This window comes from Nycticebus coucang, chromosome 13 (assembly GCF_027406575.1).
Source record: "Nycticebus coucang isolate mNycCou1 chromosome 13, mNycCou1.pri, whole genome shotgun sequence".
NCBI classification, from domain to species: domain Eukaryota; kingdom Metazoa; phylum Chordata; class Mammalia; order Primates; family Lorisidae; genus Nycticebus; species Nycticebus coucang.
In genome coordinates this window covers 101,218,037-101,233,929 of record NC_069792.1, presented here as the reverse complement: position 1 = coordinate 101,233,929, position 15,893 = coordinate 101,218,037, and the positions used below count along the sequence as shown (strand labels likewise).

Here is a 15,893-nt window from a genome sequence, read left to right as displayed (position 1 = left end):
CCCCTGGGCCCCTGCCATGTTTTGTTTAGCTCCTGAACTGACAGAAAAGCCCAAGAGGTCTTCAGGGTATAGCCTTCACCCATCTTCATGACCCAGCCATTGTGCACAACCCCCCAACACACTCACACGGGCACACTCTTCCTCAGTTCAACCACTGAGCCTGGGACTCCATGTCCAGGCAGACATGCCCTTCATAGCCTGGGGACAGCTGCTGAGCCAGGGACCCATGGGACACCTTCATATGGTACCAAACAAGGCTGAGGCACCCCACCCCAGGTTCCAGGGACACTGGCTGGACCAGCCTCTACCTGAACATGTACGCCCACCACTTCCTGTCTGGATTCCCTGGAAACTTGTCCTCTGGACCTCCAGGAGGGCAGCAGAGGCTCTGGTCCACCCTCTTGGCTGCAGCCCCTCTTCAGTCCTACTTCCCCCATCACAAAATGCCTGATTCAAATCCAGCTATCTCCAATTGCCTGCTTCTCCCTGCCCCCCTCTTTGGGCAGGAGGCCAGAGCACAGATGTGGCCCTCGTCCTCCTCACCTGCGGTTATGTCCAGGAATCTCACTTCTCCTTGCTCTCTTCAAAGACCCTGTGGAACAGCCCAACTCACTGCCCACCCCTCCCACCAAGGTCCATTGATCTCAGCCCCCAAGTGCTACCCCCACCCTGCCCTCAGGCTCTTGGAGCCCAGACTGGGCATCTGTGGATGGGGGTTGAAAGGCTCAAGGGCTGGGGTCCAGGAGAGGGTCAAGAAGTGCCAGCAAGGGCCCTTGGGAAACCCCTTCCCAGCCTCAGTCTCAGGTTCTGTGGGAGGCAGACAAGTCCTGCCCTGTCAGTCAGACCCCTGAGCTCAAGGAGCCTGACAAGCCTGCACAGCCCCCATATCAGAAACACATCCTGGCAACAGCCTCTGAGGGGAAGGGGCAGTCAGAAAGGAGGCCTTCCAGGCACGCTTGCATTTGAAATCCTTTAATCTCAAGCTTTCTTTAAATAAGACAAAAAGATTGCCATTCCCAAGTGGCTTTAAGGCAAGAACAGCCGGGGAGCGGGGTGGTGCCAAGGGGATGTCAGGGGCATCCCTGCAACTCCTGGCTCTGGCTTAAGCAGGGCTCCTGAGGGGGCAGCAAGGCAGTTCTGGGTCCAGCTGCTCTCTTGCCCTGGGCTGGTGGGGGCCAGTGTGAGTGGCACAGTGTGGGTGGCCTGAGTGGGCAAGCAGTGATCCCCACACACAGGGTCCTGGGCCTCAGCACCCCCTCTCTGGGACCTGAGGGCATTGGCCAGAGCCTCTGGCTAGTGACTAGCCCTCACTTTGTCCTCAGTTGTCCCAGCTGTTAAGGCCAGCATTAGGCAGGAGCAGGCAGCCCTGGCCAGCATCCCGGCAGCCTGGTGTCCCCATCAGCTGCCACGACAGGCCACTCGCTGCTGGCCCAGCAACTGACAAGAGGCCTATAAAACAGAAGGTAGAAGGGCCAAAAAGATACCCCACCAGCCTTCTAGGGAAACAACTCTCAGAGCAGGGACAGCTCTCATGAGAAGACAGATGCCTAAGATGCTATAGTCCAGAGGGAAGGGCCCAGCCCAAGGTTATAGAGCACAGCCGTAATAGGCACCCACCGGAGTTCAGCCCCTGCTGTTCCCACTCTGACCAGGACACCCCAGCAGGGAGCCCTGTGCCAAATGACGACTCTCAGCCACCTGCCCAGCCACCTGGAAAGACTAGCAGAGGCTACCACACCAGGGGAGCTCAAGTAAGGCTGAATGCTGCTGGCACATGCCAGCCGATCCTCATTCCTGCCTTTGGTCTGCCTCTAGCCAGGCATCTGACCACCCAGACTCCACCCTGCGCCTGCCCCACCTCAAAGGACACCAGAGGGAATAAGCTGGTGAGTGCTGCGCTGGCCTGGCCCTGCCTCTCCCAGCAGCTGACAGGGATGTACTCAGGCCACTGTGCTCTTGGCCTGTCCTCTCCACCTAGGAAACAGAAGCACGGCCTCACTGCAAGGCTGGGCTGGGCCTCCTGCACCTCCGTCCCCACCCTGGGTGAGGGTACTGATACTCCCCCATCCCCTGCCCAGCACAGAGGGGTGTCAATAACTGGGGAGGCCAGTGGATGAAGGGGGCTGGGTAGGGGCCACTCTAGCTCCCAGAGAGCCCAGCTGGGCCTGCTCATTTCACAGGCAGGGTGGGCTGGATGCAGGAGCAGCGGTCACTGGTCCTTGCCGGCACTGCTGAGCCCACTCTCTGCACAGAGCAGCCGGCTGCTGGCCTTGTTGTAGGTGACCCAGTGCTGCAGATCTTCTGGCAGCTCAGGCGGCTCCACCTGCAGAGGATAAGAGGGTGAGGCTCCCATGGGTCATGCACTGCTGTGGGCAAGCTGAGTCCAGGTTGCTGCCTCCCTCCTCTGGGCCTCTGCCCATGCCACTCCTCAGCCTGTGACCTTCCAGAAGCCTCCTCTCCTCTACCCACCCTGGCTGTGCCCCAGGCCCCTCCCCGCCCCCTGTGCTTGTTATTCCACCATCAGAGCTCTCTCCACACAACCCTGCCTTTGCCACGCCCATCTCCACAGGGAGACCACGTGAGCCCTCTCTGTCCCCAGAGCCCAGGCAAAAGCCTTGATGCTGGGAGGTTGGAGGATGACAGAAGACCCAGAGGAGCCAGTGGCAGGGGTGAAGGAGTGGAAGGGGAATGGCACAGGAGCCACTCTCCTCTGAGAGTGCAGGCTGGGGCTGGTAGACAGTGCACCAAGGGCCCTGGACTTAATCTCCAGGGCAGCTCTGGGCCCAGCCATGTCATTTCCCAGCTGTCTCCTCCTGCACACACAGCCACCATGTGGTGACGGCAGCATGACTCTGCGTCAGGCCTAAGGAGTCAGAGACTTCACAGATGGGTGCTGGGGACTCCAACATGAGGAGAGTGGCCAGGCAAATATCCACCTGACCTCAGGGGCAGTGGCCACACAGAGGTGCTTAGAGCTGGAGCCTGGGCCTGTGCAGAAGGGTTGGGTTCAGAAGAGGAACTGTCTGCCCCCCATGGAAAGTCCCAGCAGCAGGGGCAGTGGCCACACAGAGGTGCTTAGAGCTGGAGCCTGGGCCTGTGCAGAAGGGTTGGGTTCAGAAGAGGAACTGTCTGCCCCCCATGGAAAGTCCCAGCAGCAGGGGCAGTGGCCACACAGAGGTGCTTAGAGCTGGAGCCTGGGCCTGTGCTGAAGGGTTGGGACCAGAAGAGGAACTGTCTGGCCCCCATGGGAAAGTCCCACCACCACCATCTGGCTCTAGCCCCGCTCTCCTTCTCTGGCCTCAGCACCCCAGGCCAGCCTCTCAGTACATAGGACCTTGGCCTGGACTTAGCCTGCCCCAAACCATACTTGCCACTTGGCATGGGACCCTCACCTTCCTGGGCTCAGGCTAGAAACCCTTGGCCTGAAGTAGTCCTGGGAGTCAGAAAGCTATAAGCTCCACCTCTTCAACTCTGTCCTTGCTGTGCAGTGATCCTGGCCCCTCACCAAACAGCCCATGCATGACCGTGATGGCCACCCCCTCCTGGACTCCTAATATGAAGGGACACAGAGCCCAGCATCTGCCCTGCCCTGCAGGGACAGAGAGTGATCTAGATTCTTTGGGGTTTCCCTGACTCCACAAAGACAAAAGACCAGGACCTGGCCCAGTCAGGTTGCCATCCTGTCTTGAACCCTCAGTTTCCCCACCTCTGATATAACCTCTCATGACTGAGGTGAGATTGTCCTCCTCTACTTGGGAGATGCCTGTGGGAGGCCAAAGAGGGCAGCATCCCACCTGGGGGCACACCAGGGGCAGGCACACCTGGCTTCTCCCCTGGAGGCTTCAGACAACTTTTCAAAAACCTGCCTGTGGCAGAAGCCTGCCCTGGCAACCATGGCCATCTTGGCCATCCCCAGGGTCCCAGTTGCCATGCCCTAACAAGCTTTGCGATGCTAGGAGAAGCAGACCCTGGGGAAGAGCCCTGGGCCCCAGGCAGACACGTGGCCTGTCTCCAACCCGAGAAAGGCAGGAAAGCTTGCAGCTCTCCAGGACTTAGTCCTTTAACCTTAAACCAGGTGACTGAAACCTAGCCCCTCAGTTAGAAGCTGTGTGGAAGGGCTCAGGTCCTAAGGAATGCTCAGCAAACTCCTCTGACTGACCACTCCCCTCCAGCCTCTGGTCAGAACCAAGGAGACAGTGGTTCAGCACGCCAGGCCACGCAGTATCACAAGGACTGGCACCCTAGGACAGACCTGGTCTGTTCTCGTTTTGCAAGAGGGGAAGGAGGAACATGAAACTGTGAAGAACCAGGCTAAAAAACGGCAAGAGAGGAGCACGCTGAGTCCAAGTACGAAGTGTTGATTCAGGGACCCAGGGAATCCCCAGGGCATCAGAAAGGCCCTCGGTCCAGAGAAAAGGGCAGGGTCGGTATGGGGTGGGATGGGACACCCCAAAGAGGTGCAAGCAGTAGACCGTCTTCTCGGGAGGGGGCCAGGGACCAGGAGGCACTGGGGACCCTGCAGGATCGTGCACGGGGCCAGGGCTGCTCACCATGCGTTTGCAAAGGTGTTGCACTACACGCTCGGGCGAAGTGCCCACGATGTGCTGCCTGAAGCGCAGCTGCGCGCACACGAAGTCCTCGTCGCGCAGGCTGATAAAGCAGGCCTCCAGGTAGAAGGCGCGGTCGTCCCAGCCCAGCAGTCGGGTGCGCACCTCAAAGGGCTCCAGCAGGCGCAGAGAGCGGCGGTAGCGCGCGCAGGAGGCGGCCAGCACCGAGTATGCACCCAACTCTCGCAGCGCCCCAAGCACACCGCAGCGGGTCAGGTGCGCGGCGCGCGCCACGTCGGCCTCGCGCAGGTAGCGCGCATTGTTCATGTGCAGCATCAGGTCCAAGTCCGAGGGTAGCACGCGGCCCGGGAAGCGCTGCTCCGCCAGCAGGTCCCGGACCCGCGGCTGCAGCAGGCGCGCGCGCAGCACGGCCCACGGCACGCGCACCAGGTACCAGCCATCTAGCAGGGCGAAGAAGGCGAGCGCCAGGGCCAGCAACACCACCAGCAGTCCCAGCATCGCGGCGGCAGCGCGCAGCCTGCTTGCGCCAGTGCCGGCCCGTGCCCGCTGCGCCGGCGTTCGCCGCCCAGCAGCCCTGCCTGGTAGGCCGCCCGCGCAGCGAAGCCGGAGCAAACCATCTGGCAGAGCCGGCTGAGGGGAGGCACCGACGCCCACTTCCTTCCCCCGTCTCCGCTCCCTCAATGGTTCGTCCGGCCTTCCGGGCCTGCGCCGCTGTTGCTTTCCTCAGACTGGGTGAGGCGCGTTTAGCACCACAGCGGCATCTGGCGGCCGCTCCTGGCTCTGCAGGCTTAACGGGGCTGTGTGCTGCGTCTCCGCCTCCTCCCGACCCGATCGCTCGCGCGTCCCCCGCTGTGGTTGGAGACACGGTCCCACAGCGGAGGTCTCAGCGAAGTGAAAGGGTCCAGCACTTCTCCGGCCTAACCTGCAAGACTTTGCAAGGACCATGGGACACACTCTGGTCCCCAGCGGCTCCGCTGCACACCTCTCAGGCCTCCCCAACCCGCGGAGCACTGCCCAGGGCGTTTGTAGCGGTTCTGGACCAATCGCGATCTAGCCCCGAAGCGCAATTTCAGTCCCATCCTGTAACCTCATTCCAACCCCCTAGATATCCGCTAACCCCACTGTCGCCATTCCCAACTTCTGTCTCTCGGGAAACCCAAGGGGAGGAGCCGGGTAGGTGAAATAGACTCAGCAGCCGGGCGCTTGAGACTCCGGCGGCCTCCTGTCCCTCTTGCCTGCGAGGCTAAGCGGCAAGGCTGCCAGCCCTCCCCGCCAGCCCCAGGGCTCTAGATGACAGCATGTGCCGGTGCCAGAGTGCTGGGTTAGGTCTGAGAAGGCTTTGGGTAGCGGGCCACACGCTGGCCCCGAGCTGGGTGACAGGGCTCCTGCCGGCCCTCCAAAGAGGCGCTCCCTGGAGCAGCGCCACCCACAGCTCCTAGGCTGCTGAGCGTGCCTTGGTCATTGTCAAGGGCAGAGGCTATATTCTTTCTTTCTCTAGCTTTGCTTCTGGGGCCAGCAGCTGTGGCAGAGTGGGATCTGGCTTTCCCGGGTTCCCGGATCCGCTCATCTGTTGGATAGGAGCTGGGAGCTCACTGTCCTGACCTAAGAAGGGCCTTACACCGTCCTGCTGACACTGGACCCTGGAGGCCTGTCCTGGCTCTGAGGCCTCTGTCCCCTGGGAGGGGCAGCCCCTCAAGATGAAGAAAGTGGGGATGTATCTTTTGAGTCCAAAGGCTATTGCTCAAAGAATGCAGACTACTAGTCACCCACTTTGCCCACTGTGTCCCCTCCTGCTGCAGAGCGACCCACAGCTGGAAGCCTAGCCCTGGAGATGTCAGTGCAGGCTGGCAGCTGAGAAACCAGCCCAGAGCCTAAAAGACTTCTTCCACCCTCTTCCCGCTTCTTCTAGTCCTGTTACCATCTCCAAGTGTGCGTTTGTTCACGTTCTTGGGGTTCCTCAGGAAAAGAATTTCAGGACACACCATGCAAGCCAAGCAAGGTAAAGCTTTTATGGAAAACCCACATACACTCTTGGAGGGAGAGTGGACAGGCCCTTTAGCTACACTGGGAGGAGGTGGTCTGAAATCTTTTTAGTCTTACTAATTGAGGGCAGGAGTATTCAAGGCTTTTACTGAGAATTTCGGTAGTATTTCCTGGAATTGAGTTCCCTCCCATTTTCATACTTTAGATGGTTGTTTTGAAATTATCACAGTGATTTCAAGGGCAGAGAAATTGTAAAACCACAATGCAAATGATACTGTGATTAGCCAAAGTTCATGTAAAGTGGCAGAGTTGTTCCTGCCTGAAGTTACCAGCCCCTCCAGTTAGCTTCTGCCTAAGAGTAGTTTAACATTCGCCCTGGTCTCCAAAGCCTTACCAATCCCCACATGAACCCTCCTCCTGTCTCTCCCACCAAGCCTCCCTGTCCACTGACCTCACCACTATATAATCAGGGGATGTCTGTCTCCCACTCAGCCCAGGAGACTCAGGTGCATAAAATGGAGGTGGTGCCCCTGGGAGTGGTGGCTCTGCAGCTGACTGCAGGCCTCTTTTTCTGGGTACACGTCTGCCTGGGCTGGAGCTGGGAGTGGGGCTCGGCCTAGGGGCATGTGTCTTTTCTGGAGTCTGCTGAGTGCCCCATCATTCAGGCAGTGGCCTTGTCTCTGGGCCAAGAACACAGGTATCAGCACAGAGCCAGGCCTGGGCACAGGGAGGACTCCTCGCCTGGGTCACCCCACCCCCACAGCCTTTGCGGAGTAGGTAGTTGGGAGTCTGGGTTGTGGGGACTTCAGTAAAACCTTATTAAAGTATAGTAAGGACAGTCATGAGGATTTCTTGGCCCACAGAGAGACTCTTTGAGGTATCTCTAGGACAACTTCTACCCAGAGCTTTAGAACCTCTTCCTGTCTGGCTAGACTCCTGCGGCTGGATCCACTGGCTTGGCCGAGGAAAGAGAGGAGGGGAACCCACCTCAGGGAATAGTCTGGATGCAAGGAGGAGGGCAGCTAGGGAGAGATGGAGTGGGGGAGGAGGGAGAAACGTAGTAAAGTGGGGGGAGGAGGAAATGAGACCCTGTAGATGGCTACGGTCCCCACACATGCCCACCCTCACACATTGCCCCTCCAGCTGTGAGCTGTGAGCAGTGAGCTGATCTGCCCACTCCAGCTGCCCTTGTTCTCTGTAACCCTGGCCTGGCCAGGGGAGGAGGAGAACTTACAGAATGGGGACCCCAGGCAGGTAGTGGGCAGTCCATGGAGGCATCTCACTGTGGCTGTCCATGCCACATTTTGGGAGGGTGGGCAGGATCTACAGACGCCCACGTGCTCTGTAGGTGAGGATGCCCCTCTTCTCAGGGAGCTGGACCATCACTGACCTAGGGGAAGCCCACCCGTCCCAGCCCTTGAGCACCTAATCAGGTTTGGGAGCAATCCCAGCTGTGCCAGTGTCCCCAGGGGAAGGAGAACGTTAGATTAACCCCAGCCCCAGGTCACAGGTGTCTACTTGGTGATAATCCCTGGAGGCCTGGTGTAGGGTAGACAAACACTCAGAGGAGGATGGCTAGGAATAGCTGTGTCACCTGAGGTCAGTCCCCTCACCTCTCTGAGCCTGTTTCTACCTGGGGGACAATCCTGAGCCTCACCACTAACTCTCAGTGTGATCGTGGGAGAGTTACCTTGCCACTCAGTGTCTCAGTTACTTCTCTGTGAAGGACGAATGAGTGAGGCCTGGAAAGCCCACAGAATCATGCCTGGAATATGGTGAGGGTCTATTATCGTCGCCTATTGTTACTATAGACATAAAAGGATCAGTTCAGCATCTCACATAGCAAATGCTCAGGAAATGGCATCTTAAAAACTAAAACTATCCACCCATTCAAGGGAATGCTAGCCATCAGAAACAAGGATGAGGCTCTCTGTAGGATAATATGTAGAAATAAACATATCCTACATCAAGCACACAAAGTGAACACACAAAATGGCTTGCTTTTTTTCCAGAGGCTTAAGGGACCTGGGCCCCACTGGGACACATGCAGAGTTGGCTTGCCTGGAGTTAAAAATTCCACAAGCCATTTCTCTGAAGCTGTGCACCCCCGTGAAACCTGAGATCAAAGGGCATGCTGCCCTTCCTCAGAGATAGGGGCCAGAGGGTTGACGTATGTTAACGACATATTGTCAGAGGTCTTTAGGTGCTCTGCCCTGAGGAAAAGACACAGTCGTTACTTCATACTGAGTAAACTGAGTGAATGCTTGAAGATATTCTTCCATTAACTCTGTTCCCCTGTGGCTACTTTCTTCCTTATGATTTTGTTTAGACACCTGCCCAGAGATTAGTCAGCGTCTAGAAGAAGATGTTTACTGCAAAAGTGATTGTGTTGATATGGTAACAGGATATTTCCTTTCAAGTTAATTCCAGATAGGTAAAATGAGGTAATGGTGAAACTAACAGATAATAGATTAAGTGTGTACGTGACTAGAAAGGTATAAAATCAAACCCCTAAATAAAGAACTTTGCTACGTGCCATACCTATCCTGTGTAGTCCGTTTCTTGACTTAATAATTACAGGAGCGAGTTTACACCCATGGCAAAGCTACTGTTCGTTCATGTCTCCGGTCATGCAACACTCTCTTTCTGAAAATACAGCAACTAAAAGAACAGTTTACCCACCAGGCATGGTGGCTCACGCCTATAATCCCAGCACTTGGGAGGCCAAGGCAAGAGGATCTCTTGAGCCCACTAGTTTGAGACCAGCCTGGAAAATGGAGTGAGATACCACCTTTATGTTAAAATAAAATTCAACATTAGCTGGGTGTGTGGTGACCTATAGTCCCAGCTACTTGGATCTCTTGAGCCCAGGAGCTCAAGGTTGCAATGAGCTATGGCTATGCCACTGCACTCCAGTCTGAGCAACAGAGTGAGGCTCTATCTCTTTAAAAAAAAAAAAAAATCAGTTTAGCTAAAAGGATATGTATTGTGTTCCAGACACGCAGGTTGAAACTGTTTATCTGCGTGTGTTTGCAAAAGGACACAAAAGATATTAAAATGTTGACAGTACCACTCTAGGGTTGGGGGGTGTAGGTTCTGGACTTTCTTTTTCTTTCTATAGTTTCTACAGGTGAGGCAATGCCTGAGGAGAGGCCGGTGTGGGCAGGCAGATCCTGCCTCGGGTTGGCTGGTGGACCCAGAGCAGGTGGAGGACACTCGAGGCCCTGTGAGCCAGGGCGAGGGCCTGGGCTGCTCCTACAGGTGGCCCTTGCTGGCTGGTCCATGCCTTGGAGATGTCAGTCCCTGTCAGCCCTGTGTCCCTAATGTGCTGTGTGACCTGAACAGGGTCCTTGTGTAGGGAAGGGGTAGGGGTGGCTATTCCCAGAGGTCCTCAGCTCAAATGCTTGGTGATTTCAGGAGGTCAGAGACAGCCCAGGTGACAGTGAGGCCTCTGCCCTGCAGGGTCCTCTCTCACCTGGCCCAAATCATTCAAATTAGGAAGTTCTGGGACAGGATGTGGGGACCCTTTGCATGCAGGGCCCCAATGGGCTACAGCACCGGGACACACCTCATATGTCTGGACCTCAACCCCAGGGAAAAGGACCCCCTCTAGGTTTGACTGCTGTTGGGTACTTCATCCGATTCCACTGCCCTGTAGGGTCTGGGACCTGGGATGGCTCCCGGTGTCTGGGAGGTGAGAGAAACTTGCCACACCAGAGGACTGCCATGTGGGAAGGGCCTGCAACAGCACCTGGAACAGCAGGTGCTCAGTAACTGTGCTCAGCAGGTTGGACAGTGCAGGGTACCAGCATCCTACACCAGGGTCATCAGTGATCTCCAGGCAGCTTCCCTTGCTTTCTGTACCCTGCCTGGGCTGATGGCTTCAGGAGATCTGTGTGGTCAGAAGCACAGTCTGTAGGCTGCTGTTGGCCTAAGTTCTAGCCCCAGGTCTTGCACCGGAGCCTTGATGGGTGCAAAGTTCTGCCTGGGCTCCCCAGGTCTGCAGCACCCTCCCAGAAAACAAAGGCCTGGCCCTGGACCCAGGCCCCAGACCAAGGCTGGTTTGTGTGCTGAATGGGTGTGGCAGAAGGTGGGGGCAGGATAGGCCTGGTTGGGGACTAGGAGTAGAAGGAATCAACACTTGGGGTCACTCCAGTGCTGGCCTGGGAAAGGTGTACCCTTCAGACACCACTGCCCCAGGCCACCCAGTGCTCCAGAGGGAAGCTCCCACCTGAGGTCACATGCAGGGTGAGCCTCCAGGCTGCCACTTCCTCCATGTGGCCCTGCCCTCAACTGACCCCATCCCCAGCTCAGAGCTCCAGGGCCCGGGTTCCAATCCTGTTCAGTATGCATTGTGGGTAACAGACCCCCTTCCTCTCTGAGCCCCTGTGGCCCCAGTGCTTTTGAGGCTGCATCCTGAGCAGGTCCCACCCAGAGCACAGGCTGTCCCCAAGGCCTGAGTTAGTGAGGCCAGCTGTTTTCAAAGAGGCTTTCTCAGGAGTGGGTGGGGACCCCTAGCAGGGCCTGGACTCTAGGTGCAGGGGAAGCTGGCATGGCACAGAACCTCCCATAGGAGGCCCCAGAGGCGTGATAGGACATCGTAGAGCCGGGAAGGGACCTGGGGGCTGGGGTGGGGGAGGCCAGCCTGTCCCTGGGGACACTGTTGCAGTGTTTGAACACTTTACTGTGGGGGTGTGGCTCTTACAAATAACAAATTTGAAAATCAGAGAGGCTCACAGCAGGCCAAAGGGGAGGTGGCCAGGTGCTTGTGGCAGCAGCCCCACTCACCCAGCCTCTGTTTCCCATGAATTTCCTGGGCCCATCCTCGCAGCAGGGTGGGGTCACAGATGAGCACCTAAGGCTCAGAGAGGTTTGACAGGTATGAGGCTGCGCAGCTGGTGCGGCAGCCCTGAGAGACGCCATCCTGCCTTGAAGCCCCCCTGCCGGGCGCCTTGCATTTGCCCCTGAGAGGTGAGAGCTGCAGCCATGAGGTCAGTGCCACAGCCACAGACCTGGGCCTGAGAGGTCCAGACACAGTACTGGCCCCCGTCTCCAACCCCAGGGGCATACAAGGACAGAAGGTCTCCAGCTTATCCAACAGGAGTTTATTAAGTGCCTACTGTGTGCCAGCACTTCTGCTCAAGGACCCCCATGGATATAGGGGTCTGGTCCCTCCCTCCAGGCCTCCAGGCTCCATCTCTTGGGGCTTCCAGTACCTCACACCACTCCCATAGACCCTAGTTCTACTCAGCCCAGTTCATCTTGGCCTCTGCTGGGCCCTCCTGAATGCCTGTCCCTGCTGGGGCAGGGACACCACAGACCAGACCTGGCTCAGCTCACAGAGAGGCAAGTGGGCAAGTAAGGCTTCCTGGAGGAAGAGGTGCCTGAGCAGAGGGTTAAGGATGGGGAGGTTGGGCTGGGGGCTGAAGGGACCATCTGGAGGCTGGTCTGTGTCACCAGAGCCTAGCCTATGCAGCGGGTGGGCAGGAGTCCAGGAAGGAACCACAGGAGGGCCAGAGGGCAGAGGGGCACAGCTAAGATGGTGTTAGGACACGCTCTCACGGACCAGGGCCACCCTAGCTGGGCGAACCGTGTGGGGGCTGTGGCGGGGCACTGCTGGAGCCTACAGCCGGCCTGGAACCCAGTACAGTAGGCTACCCAGTGCGGTGAGAAGCGCCACAGTGGCGGAGACGGGCTGCAGGGAGCGGGCCCGGCTAGCGTTGCACAGGTCTGTGGAGCAGCATGTGATGTTCTTCTCCCCCACGTAGTAGTCCTGAGCGTCGTCCACGCAGTCTGAGCTGCAGCCCTTGCTGATGATGGTCAGGAGGCCGGCAGCACCTGGCAGGACATGAGGACCTAGGGCTGAGGCCACCTGGCACTCACCACCTGGCTGTGCCCCTGGCCCTTCTTGCCACCTGCAACTGGAGCCCCGCATGGGGAACGGGCTTGTCTGCACCCATAGGCCAGGGCAGCTGAGCCCCGCTGTTTACTGAAGTGTACAGGGAGAGAGTGGGGGTGGGGCGGAGAAAGCTGGAAAGCTGAGCACTTATGTGTGGGCACATGGCCAGAAGGATGCCGAGCTCAGGGGCATAGACCCAAACCCAGGCCCTTCGGTGCCCCTGGAGGGAAGGGCTGGTGCAGGGACGGCAGGGCCACTCACGGATGCGCTCGGTCCAGCACTTGGTCTCCGCCTGGCTGCAGTTCTGCACGTTCAGGCAGTCACTGTTTTTCACCTGGGCCTTGCAGGAGTAGCACTGCAGAGCGCGGCCTGTGAGGGGTGCAGGCACAGGTGAGAAGACAGCTGGGTACCCCGCGGGAAGGCCCTGATTCTCCAGCTGCACCTGGAGCACTTCTCTGACACTTGGCTGTCTTGAAGCTTTGTTAAAATGCCCACGCTGCTTTGAGGGCAGCCCCCGCAGGGACAGGCTAAGCTCAGCTGGACGCTGAGGAGGTGGAGCTGACAAGACTTGGACAAGACCCTTCTTTGACCTCCCCAGGCCACCAGGCATTGAGGCCCACCTGTCCTTGTCCCCCAACAGCCTGTCCAGGCCTCCAGCATGCTGTTTGGGCCCTGGGTTGTGTCCTGTCCTGCGTTGGGGGTTGGCCAGCTACCAGTTTGTCCTGACCATTAAGTGTCTTCCTTTTACAACAAGAGTAAAGCTGGGGTCCAGCCACCTCCATCCTCAGTACCTCACAAGTTTTGCCCATTTTAGTCTCCCATGGGCCTTGGGGGGCTGTTTTGTGATCCTACTTTTCAGAAGAGGAAGCTGAGGCTCTGACAGGTTTGGTGACTTACCTAGGACCCTCAGCCTGCAGGGACCCTGCCAGAACAGAGCCGCACAGGCCAGACCCTCCCATGGGATGCCCCAGCACCCCTCCTGCACCCCATTCTGCCCCTTTCCTCCAGCGCACTTCTTAGTGGCAGGCTTTTTGCCCCATGCCTCCTGCCGTTGGTCAGCATCTCTGTTCCTCCCTCTATCCAGCCATCTGTCCATCCTCTGCCCCTCCTGGAGCCAGCCTTTCACAGGATGGCAGGGAGAATAGCTCTAGGCATGAGAGGGAGCGCTCGGCTTAAGGCTGCATCCTGGTTGTGCCAAGAGTTGCCCTTGTAGGCCCCGGGCAGTGGCAAGGGCCCCCTGCCTAAGTCTCCCTTCCTTTTGTCTGACCCCTTCACTCCCCCTCTTCCCACCTCGCCCGCCGGGGGCTTGTCAAACCCTCACCTGGCTGCAGAGCCAGGCCAAAGGCCAGCAGGGCAAAGAGGATGGTCTTCATGGTCGCAGGTGGGCAATGGTGGAGAGGGCTTTGGTGGCTTTATATGGCTCCAGTGGGTGGGGAAGGCCACACTGCCCCGGCCAACACCAATAGGTTCCCTGGAGCCAGCGAGGGCCCAGGGCTGGGCGGAGTCCAATCTGGGCCCAGCCGGCACCTCCCCTCCATTTGTCCTTCTTTCTGCCCCAGAGGGCAGAGCCTGCTAAGGCTGTTTTCCAGCCACCCCCAGGACAGGCTGAAAGGTCCTCAGGCCCCCGACTATACCTCCCCCACCTCACAGAGCAGCCCAGATGAGGAGGACGAGGCCTCAGACTCTTTCGCTCTCCAGCCTTCCAGCACCTTGTCCTTCTGCTTGGGCAGAAGCTGCGCTGCCCTCATGGGGCCTAGGGTCCTCAGGTGACAGGCCTTGATCAAAGTGCCACAGCCACATCAGCAGCAAGTGACAGGCAGCTAGGGTCATGTTCCAGGACAGATACTGTTTTGGGGGCCACCTTTCCCGGGGAGGAACCCAGCTACACAGGCTCATATTTATGGAGCATTCAGTGTGTGCTGGGCACCTAAGTGCTTCAGCCTCATTTAATCTCTACCATGTGGAATTTTAACTGCAAGAGAATCAAGGAAATGCCACTCAGGGATGCCCCTGCCATGGTGGAGAGTCACAGCACACTTCCTGTTGGCCCAGCCCATGTTCCCCTGCTCTGTGTCCTGGGAGGCTGGCCTGGCTTCAGTGCCCGGAGACTGGAGGGCAGGAAGGGACACAGGTTTGGCCAGCTCTCCTGCCAGTGTCCTGACCACTGGGCAGTGGTGGCAGTAGCTGCAGCTCTCTAGAGGAGCCCCAGACCCTGTTGGTCAGACTTCTCCTGCCCCAGGGGCCTGGCTGGCCTTGGTAACTGTGCTTTCCCCTCATCCCACCAAACCCAGGGGGCAGTGGTTACCAGCTGCTGTCAGCTTTGGGGTGACTTGTAGTCCCTGTCATCTCCTGAAGCCTCACCCCTGCCTTCATCCACCATCCTTTTCAGACTCTTCCTGTTGGCTCCTTTGGGCATGTTGTTGTTTGGTGGATGCTGGTGGCTATGTGCTGGCCATGGCCACTGCCTGCCTTCTGAATACATGTCTGAAGGGGCCTGGAGGGGACAGGCCCCACCCTCAGGATGACCTCCCCCAGCACTCTGCCATCATTGCTTATGGCTTGTTGGCCCTTCATTATTATTACATCTTCCTCAGATTCTCTCCCTGAGGAGTGTCCAGGGCACCCTGGGGGCAGTGAGGCTGCTGCCGGAAAGGGCATGTGAGGACCAGCCCATCTCCTCGCACACCTGCACCTTGCAGGAAGGCTGAGCAGCAGGTGCTTCTGGCCTTTTCACCCTGAGTCCTGGTCCAAGATGACACAGCTGATGTGAATCAGGGTAGGGCTCCCCATTGGCCTTAGGCCAGCCCTAGACCCTTAGGAGTCCTCCCCTGTGCACTGCCTGCTCTCACTGCTTTGGGCTCTTTCCTGTGAATATTGTCTCTCCTTTGGCAGGTGAGGCCTGGGGCCCAGGCTGGTCAGGAATGTGAGTGTGGCCTCCTCCCTAGGATGCTGTCCTCTCTGCTCTGCCCACACAGAACTTTCTCTCTGAAAACCCCTGTGCCTACAGTTCTGTAAACTCAAGTGTCTGTCACAGTAATTAAAACGCGTGTGACCTCACTGCCCCATCCTCCCTGCCCCTGCTCAGTCCCAGCTCCCTGGGACTCTTCCCTGGATAGAAGCCTTTCTTATCGGTCTCTGTAGTCAAGGCACCTGGTACCCGGCACCAGCATGGAACTTTCATTCCTCAAATATTTACAGGTGTGTAAATGTTTGTTGATCTGATTTGATATAAAGTGATTGCTCTAAGGTTGTGGCTCTCAAACAGGGGTGGTTTGACAAAGCCTGGAGACTTTTTTTTTCTTGTCCTAGCTTAGGGGTGCTGCTAGCCTCCAGTAGGTCAGGCCAAGGGTTGGCTCAACATCCTGAAGTGTTTGGGATACCACCAGAGTCATCAGCCTCAACTATCAGTTGTGTTGAGGTGTGAGACTCACTTGAGGATGACC

At 57.8% G+C, this 15,893-nt stretch overlaps 2 protein-coding genes across 2 annotated transcripts; both read right to left on the bottom strand.

Moving 5' to 3' along the window:
- Positions 1 to 1,012: 1,012 nt before the first annotated feature.
- On the bottom strand, positions 1,013 to 5,149 carry THEM6 (thioesterase superfamily member 6). Its single transcript, XM_053559426.1, has 2 exons — positions 4,551 to 5,149; positions 1,013 to 2,323 (listed from the first exon to the last, which is right to left on the bottom strand). The coding sequence occupies exons 1-2, from the start codon at positions 5,064 to 5,066 to the stop codon at positions 2,210 to 2,212; spliced, it is 630 nt and encodes a 209-aa protein (XP_053415401.1). The 5' UTR covers positions 5,067 to 5,149; the 3' UTR covers positions 1,013 to 2,209.
- A 6,504-nt stretch (positions 5,150 to 11,653) lies between these two features.
- Positions 11,654 to 13,825, bottom strand: PSCA (prostate stem cell antigen). The gene is made up of 3 exons (XM_053559414.1): positions 13,772 to 13,825; positions 12,712 to 12,819; positions 11,654 to 12,389 (listed from the first exon to the last, which is right to left on the bottom strand). Exons 1-3 carry the CDS (start codon positions 13,821 to 13,823, stop codon positions 12,175 to 12,177), a joined length of 375 nt encoding a protein of 124 aa, XP_053415389.1. The 5' UTR covers positions 13,824 to 13,825; the 3' UTR covers positions 11,654 to 12,174.
- Positions 13,826 to 15,893: the final 2,068 nt, after the last annotated feature.